The sequence below is a fragment of the Trichoplax adhaerens genome, genomic scaffold (assembly GCF_000150275.1).
Source record: "Trichoplax adhaerens TRIADscaffold_5 genomic scaffold, whole genome shotgun sequence".
In the NCBI taxonomy this organism is placed as follows: Eukaryota; Metazoa; Placozoa; class Uniplacotomia; order Trichoplacea; family Trichoplacidae; genus Trichoplax; species Trichoplax adhaerens.
The window spans coordinates 3,729,932-3,755,117 of NW_002060947.1; the positions used below are offsets into that span (position 1 = coordinate 3,729,932).

General features: G+C 33.5%; 6 protein-coding genes across 6 annotated transcripts; 3 read left to right on the forward strand and 3 right to left on the reverse strand.

The window, feature by feature from the left end:
• Nucleotides 1-741: 741 nt before the first annotated feature.
• TRIADDRAFT_56493 (uncharacterized protein) lies at nt 742-2,501 on the forward strand (the record flags this gene model as incomplete). Its single annotated transcript, XM_002112421.1, has 6 exons — nt 742-766; nt 1,069-1,229; nt 1,314-1,566; nt 1,773-2,003; nt 2,051-2,243; nt 2,417-2,501. 6 exons carry the CDS (start codon nt 742-744, stop codon nt 2,499-2,501), a joined length of 948 nt encoding a protein of 315 aa, XP_002112457.1.
• A 1,185-nt stretch (nt 2,502-3,686) lies between these two features.
• On the reverse strand, nt 3,687-6,078 carry TRIADDRAFT_36021 (expressed hypothetical protein). Its single transcript, XM_002112857.1, has 6 exons — nt 6,058-6,078; nt 4,641-4,713; nt 4,487-4,552; nt 4,297-4,398; nt 3,926-4,194; nt 3,687-3,827 (listed from the first exon to the last, which is right to left on the reverse strand). Exons 1-6 carry the CDS (start codon nt 6,070-6,072, stop codon nt 3,744-3,746), a joined length of 609 nt encoding a protein of 202 aa, XP_002112893.1. The 5' UTR covers nt 6,073-6,078; the 3' UTR covers nt 3,687-3,743.
• Nucleotides 6,079-7,765: 1,687 nt separating this feature from the next.
• Nucleotides 7,766-9,967, forward strand: TRIADDRAFT_56495 (uncharacterized protein; the record flags this gene model as incomplete). Its single annotated transcript, XM_002112422.1, has 3 exons — nt 7,766-8,020; nt 9,523-9,591; nt 9,920-9,967. 3 exons carry the CDS (start codon nt 7,766-7,768, stop codon nt 9,965-9,967), a joined length of 372 nt encoding a protein of 123 aa, XP_002112458.1.
• Nucleotides 9,968-12,317: 2,350 nt separating this feature from the next.
• Nucleotides 12,318-14,504, forward strand: TRIADDRAFT_25289 (uncharacterized protein; the record flags this gene model as incomplete). The annotated part of the gene is made up of 8 exons (XM_002112423.1): nt 12,318-12,479; nt 12,671-12,853; nt 12,957-13,308; nt 13,613-13,728; nt 13,816-13,925; nt 14,002-14,149; nt 14,223-14,297; nt 14,415-14,504. Coding segments are annotated over 8 exons (1,236 nt in total), but the record flags the coding sequence as incomplete, so codon positions are not given.
• Nucleotides 14,505-15,875: 1,371 nt separating this feature from the next.
• TRIADDRAFT_56497 (uncharacterized protein) lies at nt 15,876-21,815 on the reverse strand (the record flags this gene model as incomplete). The annotated part of the gene is made up of 20 exons (XM_002112858.1): nt 15,876-15,967; nt 16,040-16,111; nt 16,215-16,326; nt 16,406-16,486; nt 16,571-16,613; nt 16,830-16,907; nt 17,014-17,082; nt 17,167-17,222; nt 17,317-17,495; nt 17,565-17,612; nt 17,715-17,826; nt 17,915-17,977; nt 18,121-18,201; nt 18,320-18,422; nt 18,551-18,653; nt 18,750-18,842; nt 19,117-19,174; nt 19,764-19,793; nt 20,103-20,199; nt 21,778-21,815. 20 exons carry the CDS (start codon nt 21,813-21,815, stop codon nt 15,876-15,878), a joined length of 1,608 nt encoding a protein of 535 aa, XP_002112894.1.
• Nucleotides 21,816-23,394: 1,579 nt separating this feature from the next.
• Nucleotides 23,395-24,158, reverse strand: TRIADDRAFT_25333 (uncharacterized protein; the record flags this gene model as incomplete). Its single annotated transcript, XM_002112859.1, has 3 exons — nt 23,395-23,454; nt 23,616-23,783; nt 23,964-24,158. Coding segments are annotated over 3 exons (423 nt in total), but the record flags the coding sequence as incomplete, so codon positions are not given.
• Between the last annotated feature and the right edge of the window lie 1,028 nt (nt 24,159-25,186).

Genomic DNA, 25,186 nt, shown 5'->3' on the forward strand with positions numbered 1-25,186 from the left:
ATTGTGCTAGCTGCTGTATGGGTAGCAATACTGAGTACGGTAGTTGAGGCGCAAAGAGTTGATCACCTCAGCAAAGTGTACAGTACAGTACAAGTGTGTCAGCTGCGTACAGTATTTGTTACGGGCAATGTACTGTACACTGTACAGTACTGTATTCTGTATGGAAGCAGAGTTAAAAGAAATGAAACCTACGGTACGTTACTAAGATACGTGTAACCACGGTACCATGTTAATTTTTCGTGAATTTAATCTCCGTTTTGGTCTCCAATTAAGATAATGTACAGTATATGAGTTAACCGACTAGATGAATGCACATAGAATCTAAAGTTCAGTAAGTCAAGATATGAAATATTAAGATATGTAGTCATGACAGTTAATGGGTTCTAAATACGCGTATGCGTGTGTGTACGTGTATATGCCTGTCTTACTATGTGAATTTACGGGTATAGTACTATACTGTATGTTTAAATGAGCTTAATAAATAATTATAATAATGGTCAACGTCAACTTTACCTATACCTACACCAGAACCATATTATATAAATTGTAGTACTACGATATCACTGTTTTTAGCCCATTTCAGTACACAGACTAAAAAGAGAAAGAAAATTGCTAATTAAGTTTTTGTAAGATTGATCGGGTGCAATTTGTCAGCATCGAAAGTTACGAGGTATCGTTTTCTTTCTTGCAGATACGTCGTATAATTCATTTTTCTTGTAATTGAATTGACTGCATTTTCATATGGCGGAAATAGATGATGATTCTGGTAAGTCTGTGATTTATACTTTAACGATGATGACTCGATACAGTTCTCTAACATGCTTTGTGCATCGTGTGTAATACTGTAGTGTTACCGATTTAAATATCTATCAATGCATGGCTATAAGATATTAATGTAACAAATATGAAGAATGTTAAAATAGTGAATATGTTACAATATAACCTGCAGATGTTGCTACATTATCATAGTTTATACGTACTTACTGGTATAGAGATGCAATTTTATTGTAGAAATCCCTGAAATGTGGGTGTTATCCGGCTAGTATTCAACTATTATTTATTTCTTAGATGTGCCTCCACTGGAGGATATGTCAGACTTGATCGGTAAAGTGCAAGCAATGCGTACAGAAACATCTCAAGAAGTTTCATATAATACAGTTGACTCTAATTACCCCAGTGGCCAGTCTGCGATAACGGATACTAAGCATGAAGAAACTACTCAGTACAAGGTAACAGAGTACATGATGCTAGTTACGTTTTTTCAGCTTCATTTAGATTATTTATTTTAATATTACTGTATTTGTACATTTTAGGCTAGTAATGAATCAACAGCTAAAAAGAACAATTTAACACAAAGTAGCCAATTTGGTGGATTTAAAAGCGGATTTCTCAATTCGAAGCCAGCTAAAGTTAAATCTCATAGTAAAGTTGAAAAAAAAGGAGGTAAAGGTGCAAAAGAGGATGATTTGGAATTTGTCAAGCCCAAAAAATCAAAAGAGGATGAATTAAAATTTCAAGAAGTTCAGGATGCTATAAATCAATCTCATCCGTTACTTAAAAATAATGGTAAATTTGATTTTGTATATCAATGCTGTAGTATCTCTTATACATACATTTAAAATTGAATGAATTATATACGGACAGAGTTTATCGTGCTATCAATCATGGTTAAGATTAAGCGAAGAAGAATAAATAACGATTGATCTATGATATAATTCTGTATACCTTTAGTATCATATCATAATTATAGGTTTTCTTTCTTCATACCTTAGACTGGGTAACCAATGATTTATTGACCAAGATACAAGCGAATCCTCGTATGCATAAGCAAATAAGTGATCCACGCTTTGTTGCTGCATTAAAAAAATTTGAAACTGATCGTGAAGGAGCAATGAAACAGTTTCAGGGTGACCCTGAGCTTCAGCAATTTTTCACAGATTTTTGCCAACTTATGGGAAATCATTTTCTTAATATTTCTAAAGATAAAGATCCCTCAAAATCAGGTATGACAATGTTTTATATCTTTCTGAAAAATATTATATTCTAATAGTAGTGTTATACATATTAGATCAGAACGAAGCTGCAGCTGCAACGGAAAATAGGCTTACTCCGAAGAAGCTCTCGCCAGAAGATATAAGAGCACAACAAATAGTATCCGATCCCAAGATAGCAAAAATTTTAAACAATTCTGAAGTAAAAGAATTCATAGAACTTCTGAAACGTAATCCAGAAGCCGCTCAGCAGTAAGATTATATTATCAAACTGTTGTAAAAGTAATAATCAAAAATCAAATTTTAGTTCATTACCGTATATATTTTACAAAGTTAGAATATATCGCATTAGTAGTCGCCATTTCTGTGTCAGACAACTAACGTTTTTATAAATTTAAAGCGTTTATCATAATTTTTCTACATAGGTATTTATTCACCGCTCCTAAGGAATTACGGGAGAAATTGCAAAAGCTTGTTGAGTGTGGAGTTTTATCAGTTCAAAGAAGTTAAAAATATTTCAATGAGTACTACACAGCAAGCATATAGTGGGTTTTTTTTGTAAATACTTCGGTCTTAGTTGCTGTTCTGTAGCGGCATAACTGTAATATCCTTACAGAAACGGATGCTAAATTTTAGATAATTAAAACTCCCTCTTGCAGGTTTATTGGCTTACGCTAACTTATTATTTCACTCATATTCTGATAACTTCGATGGTGATAGTTGCAATATAACAGCCATGCGATCTAGTTACTGCCGCATTGGCAACCTGTATATGATGAATCTTCAATCTCTTTTGTTTCATGGTATGTGTACTAAAAGTTATATATCACTAACCACAAACTGCGTGAAATATACTGTAATACTGTACTACCGAAGTGTTCAGCGTGAACACACGATACAAGTACAGAGTATACGAACGTGCATTTTTCAATTAAGTGAAACAGTATTTTGCTTATTTGTGGTAATAAATTAAAAGCTCATTAAGTCATTCGGTTGAACTAATGTTTATGGAAGTACAGTATAATTGTACCGATACAGTAATTTTAATTCCGTGAATGCACGATGACGATAGTTTACGTCTGAAGATTATGCATTGCCCAAACTGATGATAGGGCATACCATGATTCATTAAATTATAATACCAAATAGATTTTGATGTCTGGAGATTTTTACGCTCTCAGACAGTAAATCCAGTTACATGCAAATGTAGAATAAAAACATACTAGTTTTTAAAAATAGAAATCGAGGTTTCCAGAAATTAGATACTGTACAAGTATTTGTGTAAGACCCTATCGGTCTCATCCTCGCTATGGTATTTCAGCTTCTAGAAATAAAGGTTATAGCTCTGTAGATTGGATATAGATGGCACGCTTACCGATAGTATCTTACTTATTATAAGCATCATAAATTTTACCATTTTGCTATTATATTTGATCAGGTTAAATGATTTCAAACTCATCAATACAAGTTACACCTAGATATACAAGGCCTTTGGGTCTAACCACCTAAATTTCATTGACTGTCACCACGAAGTATATTTGCAGCTAGTGCAACAGGAGTTACAGATTTATGTCGATTACTACATGCGAAACTAAAAAGCAATACTTAATAATTAAACTCCCTTGATGTCACAGTATGAAATCAAAAAATTCCTAGGTTGTAATAATAGTACTCAATGAAGGAAATAGCGAAATATTTTTATCAATTTGACCCGAGATAGAGCCGTTTATTAACAAACGATGTACAGTAAATTTAGTTGTGACCAAGAGCTGCTAGCGTTTCATTTACTGATTTCAATTGATCAGCTTTATCAGCTTCAGCTTCCCTTTTGAATTTCTGTTGAAAATGGTCAAGTAGCATATAATTAGGAATAGGCTTTCACCTAAGCATCGCAATATGTAAACATTCAAATCTTGGATAGCGTTCAGTCATACCTGTAATCTTCGTTTATTTTCATAGAAGGCTTTTGCCTTAGCCTTTCGTTTTTCCTCCAAAGTTGATATTATATCATTATATTTCCAACCAACTTCACTCGATAACTTACCGACTACGGTAAATTTACGACGTGGCTTAAGTTGGACTACTCTCAGAGCAGCAGGAACAACCAAACGCTTCATTTTATCGTAAGGAGCTGGAATGCCTTCAAATGTTTTCAATCTGTTGAGAGCTTCTTCACCTCTTTTCGTTTTGTGAGGAACCATACCTACATAACGCAGGGTCATCAGAAATGAGTTCAAGTCACCTTTATTACGATTACTTTGTCGATAAATTGCTACTGGCAGCAGATCTCTTTTAATTGGCTAACCTCGTACGGTTCTCCACAAGATACGACTAGGTGCTCTGAAATGGAATGGGCCTCTTCTAGGATTGACGTTACAACGCTTTCTCAGAAAATCCAGATACTTCACTAAAAATGTGCAAGTAATGAAAGGAATAGTAACAATATGAGTTTACAAGCTGTTACCTAAGACCATTTAGATAGCGTCAATACATACATTTATTTCTGTAGAAGCCACCGCTAATGTTCAACTCTTCACATCGTACTACTACAACTCTTTGACCTAAATTTTAATCACCGTACGTTCGTTATTTTATAAATTTATGATAATGTTAGTATATCGATGCTAGTTTGAAATTATTCATTCTTACCGCTTAAAATTGTTTTAGCAATTGTAGAAGCTAATCGGCCCAATAAGTGATTCCTGCCGTCAATGATAATTGCCTAATTGTATAAGAATAACCAAAAAATAATGCGTTATACGAGCAAGACATATCATCACGATTCATGATTATAAAAAAGCTAAGGTTGCGAACATCAAAAAGAGTTAATCAAGACAAATGAATCTGTAGCAGGTTCAAATGTAAAACTAGTTATTTTTATCAAGTCCTATTAACATCGACTTTACATAGAGATATAAATAAGCATGGGACTGAAGAAACAGCCATCAATTGCAATTATTATGATCTTTGTTCATGCATTTTCTATTACGGCAGTGTGATGAAGTAAAACATAAAAGCTATTTTTAAGTCGATTGCCTAACAGTTGTACTATTGAGGAGACCGAGGGCTTACTGAAATGCATGAGAAATTATTACATTGTACATCGACATAGGATAGCATGCAGCAATGGTGAATTTGGAGTCAGTAAAAATGGGGTGATATTTCGAATTATACGGCTATACTGTATACTCGAACGTCAATTTTTGAACCAATTTAATTCTATGGGACACATCCTAGATTCTATTTCTGGACCGTTGATCTAAAGAGTTCATGAGTATGGCATATAGCTCAAGAGAGCAATTAATTTATTCAGTTTGTTCACGATAAACCAATTTTCTATCACCTACGTATAGTACAGTATAACATTATTTTTCAACTTCATTGCAGTGTGGGAATTCTAGTTTTGTAGATCACCTCAGAATTAGCGAATAAAACACCACTACTGTACTGGATGATATAAATATACCGTACTTGAAATGATAGGATCATAACCATCTAAGGTGGTAGCGAGATATCGGACATACAATCTCGAGAATTGAATGTATTTACTTGAGTGCAGAACCTAAATATTCATAGTTTTGTGGAACTTTTTTCAACAATAATGGTGCAACGTGAGAAATGGAGTACACGATGTGCCATTTCCAGATAGGTTCTGTACGAGTATAAAGTACTCTGACATACATTGCCATACAGCTATTCATGATAATCTCTGTGTCGAAATTTCAGATTCTTTCACAGTACCACATATACAATAATTCGCAAATGTTTATGATTCCATTTTGACTCCTCAATCGTATTTTAAAGCGTGAAAGTTTAGGCTTGTATAGTCGCTTCAGCTTTTACGACTTCTAAAGTTCACGAGCGAGGCCGTTCAACGGTCGAGAACGATCAGCACATTATCAAAGAAGTCTCTGCGTATACATATAAATGACTAAAATATCATGATTTATATGGTAACATGGAGAATCGTACAGTGTAACTTAAAGAAATCTACATCTATTTCTTTAATCTATAAAGGACGATTGTGGATAAAACAGTCAAAAAAATCATTTCATTTTCTACTTACTTTCTCGAAACCCATCTTCCTTGACTTGCTTTACCGAAAGAGAAGGAGTTGAGTATTCCACATGGTGTTATACGGGGCGGCCACGCGATCGTGCGTACTAAAGGGCTTTTGGCATGCGCATTAGACAAGGACTCCCCACTCATTGCAGTAGAGATTCTTATTACAGATCGGACTACTACTGAGTCATGACCGTGTCTTCTGACTACAGTAGGTATACTGTGCTCTGTATACTGTAGTACTGTACGGAACATAGTAACCATGTACAGTACAGTACAGTACACTGTAGATTCTACAGTCAGACTACTGTACACTGTACTGTACAGTAAAACATTTGAAACGATTGCCATATGTACAGTATGTGAAACGGGATGGGAGTCCTGTAGCCACCACTTCGAAAATCAGTCCTAAAATGGCAGGTATACGTTTCTGTGATGAGATGCAATTTTAGGACTGATTTTGGAAGTGGTTACTTTTAGGGGCTCGATGATCCAAATCATTCACATTCAGAATAGTAGGTGTATCCGTTGGTCTAAAATTTGCCACCAGTTCTCACCGGCTCAGCATGTCTGAGGGACTCGTGGTACAGTACTAAAAATCATGTCACCCTATGGCTGTAAAAGTATTAGGCTTAAAGCGACATTGGTTTTCCTTGCAAATGAGATCTGCCGAATTTAGCAACATCGAACCATACAGTACAGTACTGTGGAGTGCTAGCTTGCTAACCCAGTTACACAGTACTGTATGCATCAAACTGTCCGTTGCCGTGAATACAGTATGACTGTAAAGTATACAGTACTGTACGCGAGGACCTTATACAGTACAGTACAGTACGTACAGTACGTACTACTGTACGTACTGTCGAGCTTGGAGGTTCTCTACTGTACAGTACATGTACAGTACAGTACAGTACACTGTACAGTACAGTGTACTGTACGTACAGTAAAGTACTGTACTGTGCAGTGTACAGTACTCTGGAAGATACTTTTACCAGTTATGATCATTCTGCTTATTTACCTACTGTTATTTCTGTTCAGAAAAACAACAAACAACATAGAGTGCTAACTTACCTAACCCAGAATGCATCAAATTGACAATTGCTATAGAGTAGAGTATAAAGAGACCGTTTCTAGGTAATTTCGAAACGACTAGACTGTACACTGTAAACAGAGAGGAAGTTGGTCTGCTGTACTGTACTGTTTTGTACTGTTCCAGTACACTGTAGAAGATTCTTTTACGAGTTCAAATGATCCTATTGAAGCATTTGTGGAAACCAGTGGGTACAGTACGGTACTGTAGTTGACTCACCGGTGTGATAACTCGTCTTGATAAGCCACTAAACGCATCTTTTGACCATTACAAGCTGGCAGTCATGACTTTCAAGTGATGTCAGCGCTCACTGGTTGAGATTACTTGTAGTTAGGAAGTAATGAGTATCAGGAATTGGTAGGCGATCATTTGATGTATGCATGAGTTAGTAGAGAGATCCATCATTCTTATATTGAATAGTTGTCGTTCTACTACAACACAACTTGGATAACGATTCAACAAGTCAATAGAATAAGGGTTAATTGTATTCTTATCATCGTCAACGTACGCACATACGGACGTTGCGGGTGCTTTTGCTTGTTCCATTTGCAGCTTGTTGTTTAGGTAATCATTTGAACTTGTCCTACTCTTCTTATCGATACCAACCACTGTGAAGATGAAGATGGCCGATGATACTTTGATGTCATGCGAAGGTTTCGAATTGTTCACTGCCCTACAAAATAGCGATACAGATGGGAGACAGAACGTTATGCAACATATCATGGAGTTAATGTGTGAATGGGCTAGAAATACTCAAATTGATCTGGAGGACGAAACTAAATTAAAGCCTTATTTATGTACTCTACTAAGAATATCTTACGAATGTCCGTATGAAGAAGAACGTCTGAAATGTCAAGAGTTATTACAGGATCTAAAGGTAAACCAATAGCATTTTTATTGTCATAAGCTGAAATCGTTTGAAGTTGAATCATCATGTTGGCACTAAACGATATTTGTGACGAAAGTATTGATTGTATCATACCAATCATTCAACGTTGGACTTCCCTTAAAATTGTACACTATCTGTCAAAATAGCCACAATCTTGCGCAGACATACGTTGTGATAGGTCAGTTTAGCTTTTCAGCGCAAAAAACAACCTACAATTTTATTTGAATTTTGATACCAAATGACTAAGGTGAAAAAGAATGCATTCGATAGCTAAATGAATTTGAAATGAGCCCATATAAAATCGTGTTAGTACAGGCTGGTAGATACTGTAGTAAAAGAATTGACGAACGTACAATGACGAGTATTGCATCATTTTCAAGTCAATGCTCTATCTCGTACAAGTTTTTTTTTCACTAATAGAACAGCTTCTGTATAATGAAGATTTGAATACAGATTCCTTGGCATTAATTCATCATCAATGCTGTAGCTTCGACAAAAATTGGATCCAACATTCCAATCGAACTTATTATTTTAACCTTAAAGTAATATGATTGAGGTTCTTTTGCTTTTTGCAGTGTATTATGCTACGTCGCACGGTGCACTCATTTGCTGAATCAGTAACTATGATTTGCACGATTTATGTTCATCAAATTCAACCTATTGCATTATCACGACACTCCTGGGATCAATGTTGTTCTCACTACTACTCTTGTTATGAACATGAATTGAAACTAATGTTTTGTAGAATGCCATCATCATAAATAAATAATATTGTACAGTGCAAATAGCAACTCATCGAATCGTTGTGAACTACTTTGCACCATACGTACATGATATATATGTATAATATCATGAAACCACTTACTGCTACATAATTACTGCTAACTTTCTATATTTAAATTTCTAGCTGTAACTACGCTCCAACGTATTACAAAAATCTGAGATAGTTGTTAATACACAATGGTATTGTAATACTATATTGTGTCGTAATTGGATTTTTATTGATTTGTCATCCATTACAGAAATGAAGATTTTGAACTGACAGTATTAATATCTTAGTGTTGATACTACTGTCTACTGTATGTGCAACTGCTACTTATAACTAACCATCATGAAAATTGATGGCATGATAACTACTGATAAACTAATACAGTACGGTATACGCGAAAGACACTATATAGTAATTTAAAATTTTTTAATCATGATTGTTTTGATCATATAGTAGAATATCACCCAATCTTCTGTTCACTTTATTTAAATGATTGCCATGAATTACTTGACTGCCTGTGATAATAGTTGATGGACAACTCTATTCACTTAGTTCTAGTAGAACGATAGTTATTCGTATTTGATTGGTAGTAGTACAGAACTAGCGATTGATTGATCAATTACGAGTACAGTACATGTAGTACTCGTATATAGTGGGACAATTGGTAAATGATGTTGTATCATATTTGTTTTCTTTAATTTGCAATCTCTCTCTTTTACAGAATGAATACCACATCGACATTCCTAAAAGATTACAAAACAGGCCGTCGAAATTTGTAGATATCTCGGAGGTATTTGATAATTTATTGTACTGTATACTATACTACTAGTATACGTGCTTGTTGGATGTTAAAAAATGTAGTTTCATCTACTTTTTTCAATGTTGACCACGGAAAATACTAAACCTAGTTACATGTATGAGTCATAATTATTCCTATCACTCGCTTCCATCTTGGTGGGTTACTAATCGTATGAACACTGCACCATATTTTATGTACACGATAGTCATTCTATAACCATATTAAAAATTTTCAATCACTTTAAGGAAGCAGCTTTCATTTCAATATGCCCAACGTATTGGGCAAGCTACAGTATATTAGGCGTTTAAAATTTTGATAGGATATTTTTGCGAAACGATTTATGCTTAAGAAGGGTGGCCGCAATTGATATTTTAATTTATCTATGACAAGATCAGTGTACTGTAGTTTGATGATTGGGCGATGGATCGCTAGCATTCCGTATTAGCAACGATGTCAAGAGTGCCAATTTGAGTGGGTGATTTGAAGGACTGACGAATAAATTAATCGACTGAGTGATAAACAAGTGGCTAAATGAAACTTGTTCAATTTTGCTTCATAGTGTTGATCTATCCATAATATGCCATGCAATGGTCAAGATACACCTTGCATAATTTCCCCGCCAAATGATTCATCTTTGTCAGTTGAACACCATTAGCATGGTTAATCTGCATGCCAATTTAGCATCCTATCTAGTCTTGTGAGCGGTCGATGTTAAGTTATAGCATTGCTATTGCCCCTTTTATTGAACGTTTCATCATTCCAATAGTGCGTTGGTCTACCTACTATTCACACTCTTGCAAAATACGTACCGCTTCTGATTTAGAACTATATCAACATTATTCCTTTTATCTAAGTATGCATTTCCTGTAAGTTAACGTTAACATGTATTAAGTCATCCACTTTTACGGACATATGCACGATATATATACAACGTATTCGAGGAGAAAAGTAAAGATTTCACCCACTCATTTCTATGCGCCGTAACTTCCTCATTATACTGTACAACGAATCACGTACAATGGAATAATCTGTCTGTACACACTTATAACGCCTACTTTTATTGATCCGAGTATGTACTTTACAACATTACATACGTTTTTGTATATTTTTAGAAGCGCACGGGACACGGCACAGGGCTTGAATTAATTCAATCCCTTTGTCAGTTTTCAGTGCGTGGATCACGTACGATAGAAAGATCCATGGCAAAGTTCTTGTTCACTTTTACTGTTCATGCAGATCGATGTGTTCGTGAATGAAGGGATAAAGAATTGCAAGTTCTGTAGCCACAGTACGTAACAGTATCGTAGTTAACGAATGCAATGCCCAACAAGTTGACGGATCAATGTGACAAGGTTGATCAATTATATTTTATTTTAGTCTATTCGTGTGATGGATTACTATCGATTTTAGACTAGAGTATAACATCTTCAACAAATAGGGTTGATTTCTGCAAAATAGTTGGATTTAGTTTATTTATTTTATTTTTCTTTGGGTTATTTTTCAAGTTCAAAGCACGGCATGTTCAATGTGAGAGATCTCGATCTTGTAAAAGCCGATAAAGATGATGCAATATCCGCTTTCGTTCTTTACTGCGCATGTTTTCTTGCTTGCCAACTTCATTGTCATTAATTGAGAGAGACAATACATTTCTACAGTACGCAGTACAGTACAGTGCACTGTAGTCTGTTGAGAGAGATAAAAGAAAACTTTTTATACGTTACTCTAAACATCGCTCTGAACAAGACTAGCTGTAGCAGTACAGTACACGTACGTGACGACAACGACTGTCATGAACTTCTAGAGGCGTCTGGAAGTCCGTGACACTGTGCACTGTAAAATTAGAATACCAAATACTGTAGCTGATGAAAGTTGAATGAATGCAACAATAAAATCCTACAGTACTGTACTGTATTCAAGAGCTTCTTGCACCAGTACAGTACACGTACAGTACTGTACAGTACGTGACTACAACGACTGTCATGAATTTCTAGAGGTATCTGGAAGTCCGTAACACTATGCACTGTAAAACTAGAATACCAAATACTGTAGCTGATGAAAGCTGAATGAATGCAACAATAAAATCCTACAGTACTGTGTACTGTATTCAAGAGCTTCTTACTATATTGTACTGTAGTTCACCAAGAATATACTGTGGGAGTGTATATCAATGACGCAACATCGACCATTTCTATCACTTTAAATCAGAAAATTCTCCTAGCAAATTTGTAGACTAAAGAAAGATACGTTTAACTTGCGACATTGTACCAAACTCATTTTACACTGAAGAATCAGTATTAATTGTCATGTAAAGCTCGTTCAGTAGATCGAGTTGGCTGGTGTTAGTTATCGTAGACAAGTATGCTCTACAATTTGAAATTATTTTATTGTTAATTTAGCATAGTGTACTAGATAAGAAATTATCGAGAGTAAAAATGATCAAATTGTTGTTATCTTCTACTATTCACTATTAATATGCTTATTATCACCTTTTGTTGTCATAGATTGAAGTGTATAAAACCATGGAGGAATCGGTAATTTATTGTTTTTCTGCTTATTTTACCCAATATAGAAAAAATATTGTAGCTAGACTTTTACCCCTAAATAAGTTTGCAATTATAAAATAACATGATAGCAAATAGTTTCCTTGATAATCTCCTCGACATGTAATATGAATTCTTGGCCTTGCTCTACTTATGCATCTTATATAGGTTCAAAATCTTTTTATTGAATCCTACCTTACTACTGGTAGGATTACCAACATTGCAAGGGTAATGTCTTGTCATCCGAAATATATGAAAATATTCCAGGAAACTCATAATCAGTTGTTTTATGGCCCTGGACTATTACCTCATCATTGGAGGCATTACATTGCTATATTGGTAAGGAAGGGCAGGCCTATCAAAGGAATCAAGCCTAATAATTTAGTTTACAATAATATGCTTATCACCATTTCAACTACATAAACTGCTTCAGAATTCAATCTATGCACAATGATACAACTAGAAGTGAATAATTAGGACATTCTCTGATATAGCTTTTAAATACATTTCTTATATGAATATTTTGATAGGCCGCTAGTAGGCATAACTGCTTGTATATGATGCAGTTACACGCGGAAGCGTTTCGATTATACCAGAGAGATATCCACTGGTTGAAAGGATTAAGCAATGCTTCGCAAAAATTGATCAATTTCGAGGATTTACTCAATCGTCTGACTTATCAACCATGGACAATACAAAAAGAGCACATCGATGTATGCAGCAAAATTACTACTTGAAAAATAATAAATAATCTATATAATCAATCACTACTCCCAATATGAGTATAGACAAGATTATTATTTTTAATTTTAACAGGAGCTTGTAGTAGGGGAAAGTGCTTGGTCTATTTCCGAATTGGTACAGGCTGTTGTTATTGTTAGTCATGTAGTGTCAGTGGTAGGATTTTATTACGGATGTGGAATACATGATGAAATTGACTTCAAGGATGGACATACGTATTCTGAAATGGCTGCTAATGGAAAGAATGATGAGGATAATTTAGTTCATGCAATGAATCAAACCAAGAAAAAGCTAGATATAACTGATGAAGAAAAACGTCAAAAATTACTTGCAGTCATGTCGGAATATAAAAGTTTACAAGAACGTCATGAATTACTATCTGAAGATAAAGTGCTAGAAGAAATTGAACTTTTCTTTCGACAAGAAAGTTAGTTTTTTAGGATTGATATTTATTTGGCGTATAATAATAATTAATTAATTATTCGTATCGCTACCGTACACAAATGATAACATAATTATAGATTGATTATTAAAATTGTTATGGATGCATAAAATTACTAGTAGAATTATTCATTATTTTAATCGCGCTTTTTAAATTCTCTATTGTAGAAAATTTTAACGTAACCAGATATTTCTAAATACTTTCATATTAAAAGCATGTATTTGGTAATACTCAAATGTTGTTCATACATTTTTCATAGCTGACCATTTGGCCGACGAATCAGAAATAGAGGATACCAAAATTTCTATAATTGATAACTTTATGGACAACAGATCTATTGAACAATCGACCGATTTTGCCAAATTAAGTTTAGAAGATAGACAACAGATGGCATTACGCACTCAAGTACGTATCAGGCTATATCTCAAATGTAATTAAAAAAAATATTTCATCAACTTAAATTTTTATAATCTTGCATTATCTATTTAACAGGAGTTTTCTTGGGAAGATCAAGGATTTTCTGTAGTTAGTCGATACTATAACGATATTATCGAATTACTGGATGAAAAATTTCGAATAATCTATAATTTAACTTATAACAAGTAAGACGATGCAATTATCAAGTGACTACCAGCTTTGCTATTATAGATAATGATTTTATAAACTCTTTTATTGCAGAATGGGTGATACTACTAATACAGACACAAAAGTATTGAGAACAGCAGTCTGGAATTATATTCAAATGATGAAAGGCGTATGGGATGACTATCTCTATACATCCATTAACAAACTAGTTGCAACAGACTTCAAGCAGTATATTAAAATGGTATGAATTCGCTATTGAATGGGAAATAATTGTTACCATTGCTATCATATTAATCTCTCGAATTGGTATACAGGTTGCATGCAAACCGGAAAAGACTTCCCAATACTTATTTCACTCCGGTGTTTATTTATATAATGGGTCCGAACAGGTAATTTTATCCTTGATATATTGAAAAATATCGCTCAAATATTGTATCCTACTTAAAATATAGCCACTAGACAGTATTTACCTTGCTTAATTGATAGTCATTATGTTCAAATTGTAGGTCCATCTAAATCTGCTATTCCTGGAATCTCGAAATCAAGCACAACTCCTACACGCTTTACGCGCAATTATGCAGCATTCGCTTGCGTGATGCAATGAGTGAGATGAATATAATTTTTGTCATAAAAGAAAAAAATCATAGCTACTTCTTGAATGGCTAGTCGATAATTTTGCAGGAGTCACTGACTACACCACAGTAGTAATATCTTTAAAAAAAAATAAATACGATACTACTGTAATTTGGTATTTTGTCAATGCTTCTCCTCCCAAAAATTTACGTACAAATTTAACTTTTGTATGGCATAGTAATTACATTCTTTCAGCATGTATCTTTAAATACAATCTAATTTAAAATATTTTCACGTAACCTGAAAAATTGTATGATTTCAATTTATGATAGATACCTAGTATCTGTTATACCTTAAATTCTTTCTAATTCCAGAGATTCAAGAAAATTATTTTTAAGCTAATGTCTCCGTGCTATTAATAACAATCATTATGCTATAATTGTATTATTTTGGAAAATAATACAATAGATGCGTTTCACTGCATTGACAATCTTATAATTTAAGATTTGAAATTGCTTTACTGCATTAATAGGAGTGAATTGGATGATATTAAAATCTCATAAATAGTTGACGAAAAACAAGTAACTGACTTGAAGAATAAAATTTGTAACCTAAATATACTTTCTTATAACAAAACTTATATATGTGCGAGCCGTTGCTCCTAAGTGAATAAGTACTTCTTATTATCTGTAGTTAAAAAAGGGGGCACTCTTAGAGCGTATTCGATACCGCTATGCATAGTAGTCTATGAAGGCATTACTATGATTTCAGATTACATAAAAATAATACAATAATAATAATTGGGTGCTTCATCTAAGAAGGATATTGTTATTAATCGATGTTAACTTGGCTTTATTAACTGCCAGAGTATTTATATGCCGTACTTACTTTCTCGAGTGTGCACCGTAAAACTCACATTTAAGAACTACTATAAACTATTATTATTAATTACTATTTATGACCCTTTCATGCAATTTAAATGCAAGATATTATCACAAAGAATAGATAGGCTTTATTACTATCACATGATATTTGATGTATTAAATTAAAATACTTGATATGTTAACGCCTGCCCAAAACATTACAAAAAAATGTTATCAGCATTTGCATTAAAAAATGCCATATTACTATTACTATTACCTTCTACGTTAATTTTCATTATGGTTATACGAAAAGGCACCTCGATACCGTAACGAGTTATGATTCACTACGCTTTAAAATAAAAGTACATTGCAATATATTATGACCGTTAAGTCAATTAACGTATTTGTACGTAAACAGAAATTAGGTAATACAATTCTGTTTATAGTACTAGTCAGAACTATGCAAATGCTGGCGACAATGTAATACTTGCATAGTTTTTATAAGTCTGACAATTGTCAAAGATATACGGCCTATGGTGTCAGGCGTTTTGGATCACGCGGGAACATCGAAGTCTTCCGGATATTATCCAATCCAAGATATAACATCAGCACGCGTTCCATTCCTAATGTTAGGAGATAAATTAATAAATATAGCGCAATAAAATTTTTCAACATAGTACGTAAATGTTGCTAACCTATACCACCACCAGCATGAGGGAAACAACCAAATTTGAAGGAATCAATGTAAGCCTTAATTTTTTCCAAGTCTAAGTGAAATACACGGTACGATGTATATGACTAACTGAAATTGTCATAGTGGGGACTAAATTACCTTTCTAGTCAAGCATAATAAAAATCGTAATGCCTTACCAACACTATGGAGTTTAGCCCTTTCTGTTAAAAATTCGGGATCGTGTATTCGCTGAGCACCCGATAAGATCTCTTCGCCCCTCATGAACATATCATACGAATTTGATTGTTTCTATAGTAACGATCATACCGAGTATCACATGATTGTAATATTAAACTTCATCATAAGAACAATAGTTAGGAAAACTTACAGGATTATTTGGATCCGGCATAGTATAAAATGGCCTAACTGCCAAAGGATACTTGTCAAGCATATAAAAATCTGTTCCATACTAAATACATAAGTCAAGTAAAGTATTATTATCAGAAAAAATTATGATTAGAATCGTAAGCAACGCCACAATTGGTTAGGTTACCTTAGCCTTCACCAGCTTTCCAAGGAATTTCTCATTAGGAGTGCTATTGTTAATGTTAGACATCAGTACATTGATGATTTGTTAAAGAACAACACACAATTTAATCAACGATCTTTATTAGTGATGTTGATTAAAAAACAACGAATATGTGTTCTTATATACTGTATTACGAATAGTATCAGTTAACTGCCTTTAAGTATCACGGTGAGAAGAATTGCAAAGTTTAAGCAAAATCTTCATATACTAATGCTAGATTTACCTCAAATCATCTTCATCACCTATTTCTACGCCATTCTCGCGGAGCATAGAAACAGCTTCAGGAAATTCCAATCGGAGGCTAAGAATGATTATTTGTAATAAATAAAATCTTTTTCAGCCACGGTACAAAATATACTTCTTGATAATTAAATTTGTAGAGTTAAATTTATTACACAAATACTCACGTCGGCTCAATAAATTGAAAAGGCTCAGCAGGAAATTGCTTCATTACTACAGCTATTTCTTCAGCGAAACTAAAACGAAGTCATAATTTATACTTTAATTGTACTGCAGTGGAATGTAATTATAACTATTTTCAAGTAATTCTTTCAACTTACTTGTCTCTTAAACCTTTAAATATAGAGATAAATAATTCACCGATGGTTTCTAATACCTAAACATCAGGTATTATTCGGTGTAACGATGATATTAAAATGAAAGTTAACGTCTGGAGTTCCCAACATATAACAATGCTAGATACACCATACCTCATGATAATGTTCGTAGAAAGCCATTTCCAAGTCCAAACCAACAAATTCGCATAAATGTCTGTGAGTATTAGAATCTTCCGCTCTGAAGACTCCTCCTACAGTAAAGACTCTGTCAAAGTCTCCTGCAATTGCCATTTGTTTGTATAGCTGGGGTGATTGTGCTAAATAAGCCTTTCCTACGCAACAAATTTTCCTATGTTACACCGAAATGTTTAAATAGGAAATGCCTTTTAGTTACTCCTTACCTTTAAAGTAAGATACTTCAAAAACATTTGCACCGCCTTCACTGGCAGCTAGTGGGAAAAATATACACATTAAAGAATTGCATTTAATAATAATTTAAAGATATTGAGAAATATCTATTGTAGTTATTAATAATTAATCAATTCACAAACCGGAAATGATTTTTGGAGTATGAATTTCAACAAATCCCTTAGAAGTTAAATGATCGCGAAATAGTTTGCATAAAGCTGCTTCAAGCTTGAAGAGAGCTTGATTAGTTGGTGTCTAAAACCGTAAGCAGGAATAGTACAAAGTTATCTATTTAGCTAATTGTCTACATAATTTAAATTAATAAAATTTCTTATAACTGTACCCGTAAATCGATTATACGGTTATCAAGACGAGTATCTTGATTGACATGAGCCAAAGAACTATCCTAAAATCAATTATATTAAAGATTTTGTTGCTATTAAGAAAAACAGTACTATCAATGTTATTTGTCACTTATGTAGGAGCAGTAGTTAGTATCAAATGTTCTAAATAGAGAAAAATTTAAATTTTAAGGTTTTGTTAGAATACCTCAGAAGATTGGTCAACACTTCTAGAAGCATCATCAATTTGTAATGGCAATCTAGGAGCGGCAAGACTTGCAACAAACAACTAAAATAGCCAAATATATAAGGACAAATCAGTTGCAGGATGTAACTAATACAGGTAAATAATTATAACTTGTATAAATAAAGAATACGTATGTACGAGTATTCTCTCAAACCGTTACCTTATTGATATGTAATTCAACATCTTGTTGACTGCATGCTTCAATCTTAGTTGTAACTGCCTTGACGATACCTTCGACATCGACAACAGACTCTTTGTTTACACTGGTTAATAAGCAAAGTAATACATGCAATCAGTTAAGCAATAAAAATGTGGTGCAATAACATGACAAAGTAAAATGATACAATTTTGAACATGCTCATAGGATAGATTAATAAAAGCAAATAATTACTTCGATGCGAATTTAACCATGGCTTTGCTGACAGTTTCACTAACTGCTGCAATACCTTGAATACTGTAACTTTGTTGCCTTAAAACTAAGAAACATTGTTTTCCTATAATAGTGTAATATAAGTTATGATGGTTAATAATTATTAGAATAATAACGTGTATTATAAATAAATTTTTCGTAATTGTCCATAAATATAGACCTTTGCCACGGCTGTTATGTAATCTAGCTCGAAGAAGCACAGATTGTCCCGCCACTTTTTCATTCAAATCGCGAATCTTGGACCATTTGCGACCTGTACAAAAATGTCGAATTTTGTCCAGATACTTAAAAAGTTTGGAACTAAGTTTGATAACATTACTTTCATCTTACATTATTCTGCGTCTCTTGTGAATATTATATCATATCAAGGTACACAGTGCGATACATGGAACATACTTGGCAACATGATTGGTGTAAAATGTGATATGAGAACGTAGCTATAACTATATGAACTTAGTTCTATTTGTAGTCGTAAAAAAATATATACAGTGTTGCAAGATCTGTACAATAGTGCTAAGAGGTAGTACCTGTTTTCTCTGTCGACTGTATTAACTTCATGATCCCATAATTGTCTTTAGAAACATCCTAAGAGAAATAGGCGAGTAACAATGGGACACACAATTAAGATAAGCTATCAGATATCGATAAATCCTGTAGCAATTTGTCGTAATTATAATTATCTAACACACGACTGATTAAGGCAATTTAACTGCTTAATAACTTAAAGAAATGACGCTAGGCTGGCATAAAAGCATAAGGGTTTAAATAGGGTTGTAGTAATACCAATTTCAACGTTTCACTTGCACTAGGTACAGTATTGTCGTTATCATGTTTAGTGATTTATCTCTGTTGCGGCTAATATCGGCAGTAAAATACGGACTACCGGTACTATTGGTACTACTTGGATAAATTCGGTGTAATACAGCGAATACCAATAATAACTGTCTAATATTCATATAAATTGATAATCCTGCTAAAGTAAATAGCTGTATCATCTCTATATTACTATCAATAAATATGAACACAATATGTGAAATAAGGACTGCAAAAATAGAATTAATGAGCGGAAATCTTTCCTTTGTATCAGATAGTATTAAAATCTATCATTTATAACTGTTACTAATCACTACTCCGTTGAAGTTTGTTACAAAACATGAAGTGCTACAGTACATACCTCTGCATCTGCTTCGGCTGCTTCAGCACCCTGTAGAGATAAAATATCAGTAATGAGCGCAAAATCATTATGCACCAACATTTTTTCTGCGTTTTAAAGTATACAGTAGCAAAACTTCACGTGCTATCAGCTTGCAACAGAATTAGTTATAGCAACTAACAAATACTGTTACTTTAGAAATAGATGAATTAAGTAATATTTTCATTGTCTCACTCGTTATTACAATACCGGTAATGTACGCATATATATTTTTGATACTCTTCATTATGTTACTGATATAGATCTAGGCTAGAATTTTTACACTTGGACACTTGCATGTTAGATAGGATAATGATTTACCTTCCTAGCTGCTTCTGCTTCAGCTTTTCTTCGTTGTTTTTCCTTTTCCTTTTCTAGCTTTTTGAGAGCGTTCTTGGATAAAGGTTGATCACCAGATCTATTGTATCGAAAGTATTAGGAAAAATATATACGGGTCAATTTTATTATTCTTTTGTACGTTTTTTTCCTATCTACAGCCTTCCCACATTTAAAATACCAACCGATTTAACATACTGTACTCATATATACTATATCAACGTCCGAAATGTTATCGCTACTAGTAACAATAGTCTCTATGCGTTAGATTAGCTATAATCATGATCAGTAGATGATTGAAATAATTGCAGAACTCGTATGCTTGAGCGCAGTTTACGCGTACATGTATGAAAACGAATATCGCACAATCTCTCTGCAGCCAATTAATTATAGTGCATCCAAAAGCTTTATATTAACGTAAGTATTAGGATGGCAAAGGAAATGAAATCTTTGTAGCGTCCTTTTAGCATTAATGGTTTCAGATACGTACAATAATACGTGTTCTACAGTTGTTATCTGGAAGATATTACCATTCTACTTCTAGTACTTATACTTTCACAGTCTCATGCTGCATTATGCATACTGTGGTCGTCGTCTGATTAGGAATTTTCATTAAAGGAAATATCAATCCAATTGAAACATAGATTGCATACAATATTCGTACAAATAGTATATAAAACTGGCTAGAATGTATATTTTACTGTCGTAAAGCATAACAATAATTAATTAATTACTGTAATGAGGCATTTATACTATACAGTAATACTAAACTTGCTTATAAATTAAAACTGAGAAATAACTAATTATCCATAGGAAAGAAAGAGTATCAGATGATCAGATTTGTAGTACAGTCCTCGAAAGTACTGCATTATCTGCGCTCCTTTTTTTTTCTGTCGATAAGTAGTCCAATTTTTCAATCTACATATCACTACGCTATAGCATTAATTCAATGTCTAAAATAGCAAATAATTCCTCTAGGATTATCTATATCATCTTTGACGATGCAACGGGCATCGATAATGGGATATGAATGGATTGCTACTGAATTAGTATTGAACTAACTGATTGCACAGTAGCCAGGATTGTCTAATCAGAGATAACCAATTATACGAGTCATTATTATTACTGTTTACTGTTCTGTTTAATCGATGATTACAGTATACTAGTCATAATTTTTGATTCTACTATTATTAAGGGAATGGATGGTTGGAGAAATGATCCAACTACGCTACAATCTCATTTCTAGCGTTTATGATAAATTACTTAATATCGCAATCATCGGTATACGTCGATAATGGAGAATTAATGAAGAATCATAGCATCATCTTGACACCAATCATTAGGGAATACTATGCTTGTTATCTCTTTATTTTACATCATCATTCTACGACTGATATAGTGGTGCTGTAAGATTTACAGAAAACTTCTCTTATAGACTGTACAAATACTGAAACTATACCAAAAAAGATCAGCAAGGATTTGCCGATAGCTTAAGAATAGCTGCATAAAGCCATCACATTTAATAAGCTGCATTCATTAATACTAGAAGTCTATCATATCAATGCTAGAAACTGAATATTTGGTAGACTTTCAACAAACGCTAAGCTAGGATGAAAGTAGGATCTGTTTCTTGATCAAGATATAATTTCACTATACATACCCAGATGCTGAGTTATTTGCTTTTTGTGTATCTGCCATAGCTCTTATGATGATCGATAGAAAAATCTTCCGTCTTGCGAGTAGAGTTCACCAATTTTCCAATTTTTTTCCTGATTTATAGGCAGCGAGGGATTAACTTCCTCTTCTCACGGTACGGAATAGCATCCAAAGTGAAAAATACAAAAAGTGATCAGGACGTACAGTACTCAAAGCAGCCTCTTCTTAATAGAGGATGATATCACTAATTATTGCCAAAGTGCGTCTAATATGGAGTAGACTGCAGCCTTGGTACGCTGGATCGCGTGCTACCATAGACTCCTAGGTGGGCACTGTCGACAGGCAGTATCGTTGTTATGGAAATGAGCGAGTCGTCAGTCTAAAAAAAAGGAGAGATCGCTGAATAACAGTATTGAGTACGGAACTGAATCAGAGTGAGTACTGTACTCTGTAAAGGAGATCGCTAGGTTGCTGAAAAGCGAAATGCCATTGCAAATAGTTTAGTATTCTTACTATACTTGTACTCAATCGGTCAAAGTATTATCCTATCGGTTATACTCTGCTGCAATATTGTAGTTTCTTCGGTGTTTTTTGTAATTAATTGAACTTAAAAACCTCATAACATCACCCGAAGTTGACCAGAAAATTGTAACCGTAGGAATAGAGTTTGTTACAGCTATACTGTACGCAAAATTTATAAACTACGTTAAGTTGTGCAGATAATTAAAGATGAAAGATATCAATATTTTAAAATGCAGTACAGTAATATCTCTTATAACTTTATAACTTACCAACTACGGTAATTCTAAAAATTACTAAACTTACACTACAGCATCAGTTACTAAATACGCGTAGTGCAACTTCAGTAGATATGTGATTCACAACGCATAAAGAGATCACCAACGATTCAAGCTCCATCAAGAAACTAAAGGATAGCACAGGCAAACGCATCTAGAAGCGACAATGCGCGACTAATTCGATGGCAGTGAACAATCATCATCAATTTTCAAACAGCAATAACACTCAAATCAAACAAGAATATCTACCTTTTAATAATAATTGTAAAAAATTGCTCAATTATAAATACCACATACGTAGATATTACACGTATTTGTTATTAAAAAATATCGAAATAGAGATTAATGTAACCATGGTAGACAATATTATGACCCTTCTAACGCTACAATCTGGCATGTGTCTCTTTATCGATTCAGTCTCAAACTATAAGACAATTACGAAACCTAGGATGAAGTACTTATACAAATACTTTTTACCCGATAGTCAAATATACGTATAATAATATTCATTAACTGTACATTCGAGTCTTACATAAATCTATCGTTAATGGAGATTTCAGATGTATAAATATTTATATATTATTACAGTATAATACAAGCTACTGCGGTTGGTTATAGCCTGACGTAGTTGATAAACTGTGCCAAGTTAGCATAATATGTGATAAGATATCCATAAATCAGAAACCGATCTTGATATCTGCAGGATTCCCGGCAGCACTATTCCTTCACATACATTAATTAACTTTAGTATAAAATTAGTTATCCCGTAAGAATTTTCATGACTTATGTATATATATATATATGCATATACGATAATTCGTGCTTTAGAAGAGGCTACGGCATAAGGGACATGTTGATTGATTGCTGGTATTGAACCATTTATACTATCAAAATATTGAAAAGCAAATGTCAGAACTGAAATTGATAATACTAACAGTTTAATGTTACCATATAGCCAAATTACTTCATTAATTAAATAAAGCAACATAACTGTCAAGTAAACTGCAAAAGTTATTTTTACATCCATGTAAAAATAGCAACTTACCAAACATGTTGAATGAAATTTTTTCTTACAAGTTTTGCAAGTAAGTTTGGGTAATGCCAAGTTTGAACTGTGTATTACAGAGAAGCAAATCATGCATTCTTCAAGACCTTCAAATTTCTTGTCAATATTACGTTTCCATAAAGCCAAGCTATCAATTATAGTTCCATTCTGTAAGATCGTTTAACAAGACATTACGATAAAAATATAACGTGAATTACATTAGTAACATAAGTGGTTGATTTTTAATCGTGTAGAATCTAGTCTTGATCATATTATTACATATCCTTTTAATATAATAACGTATTTAATAATACTGCAATGGCTTCTAATGCTACGATATCACCCTACTTGATTTGACAAAAAGGTGGTCATTTGCAATATCCAATTCCGCCATTGTCCAATAGGCACACCAATTCTCTGTCCAGTCTCAACAATAACAGTACGGAGAGGATGATTTGCGGCAAGTCTAACTATTAGCTCCATCGATACTTCACCCATTGTATATGTAGCTATGACTTCATTTAGCGAAGTTCTTGTTCTTATCTATATTCATTAAACCAGCAGTTTCCGGACGTGAATATATAAATTTTCTACGATTAAATTTCATTGTCTAGTCAAGTATAACTAAATTAGTTCTAAATTACTATCCAGAACCTAAAATGTGTTTATCACTTCCAACAGCATCATAAGTCTTTGATAAACGTATACTCATTTTATAATACCTCCATGTTATCAAGAACTAAGGATGAATTCTGCACGAATTCCATTTCTTTACGGACCAAAGAAGGACTAACATAGTTTATGGTATACCTAGAACAAATAATTTTGCATAGTACGTGTATTAAATGTCGATTAAACATATTCAAAATAAAAATATCCGACAGGCATCACCGATATTACACAACTAAGAATTCACTTAAACAATAAATTAAAAGCATTTCGTAGTGCAGATGGTGAAAGCAATAAATTTATCAAATGCTATATCCTAAAAATTAATGATACAGTATATGTATGATTATGTAAGCACCATTTCGACAATTGTTTGCATAACAATGCTGACAGTTTCTAAAAATATTCAACTGAATAATACCTTTCTGCATCGATTGCTCGCTTCTTCTCTAGACTATTCCACCACTGGCGAACTACTACCGGCATGTATTGCATGATGTTATAGCAAACCATACACGATACCATTTGAATTAGTTCCCATAATGACTTACAATCTAAACGTATAACATACAACACTTCAGTATCAGTAACAGCAAGTAATTATATACTGTACTGTATTCTATGACTACAAACCTGTAGCATCAACATGCAATGATTCATAGAATAACTCTTGAACGGTATATTCAGAATTTCCAAGTTGGAGATAAATACACTTTTCCTTCGTACTCGCATGTGGTTTTATACTCCGTTTTGCTGACGGCATGATGTAAAATAGAGTATCCAATAACATCGTCACGGAGGTACATTGTTTTAAGTAAGCGATATACAGTAAACGTAGCTATAAAAATCAAAGAAATTTACAAACAATGTTTCAGTTGGAATAATAAAAGAAAATATGGTAT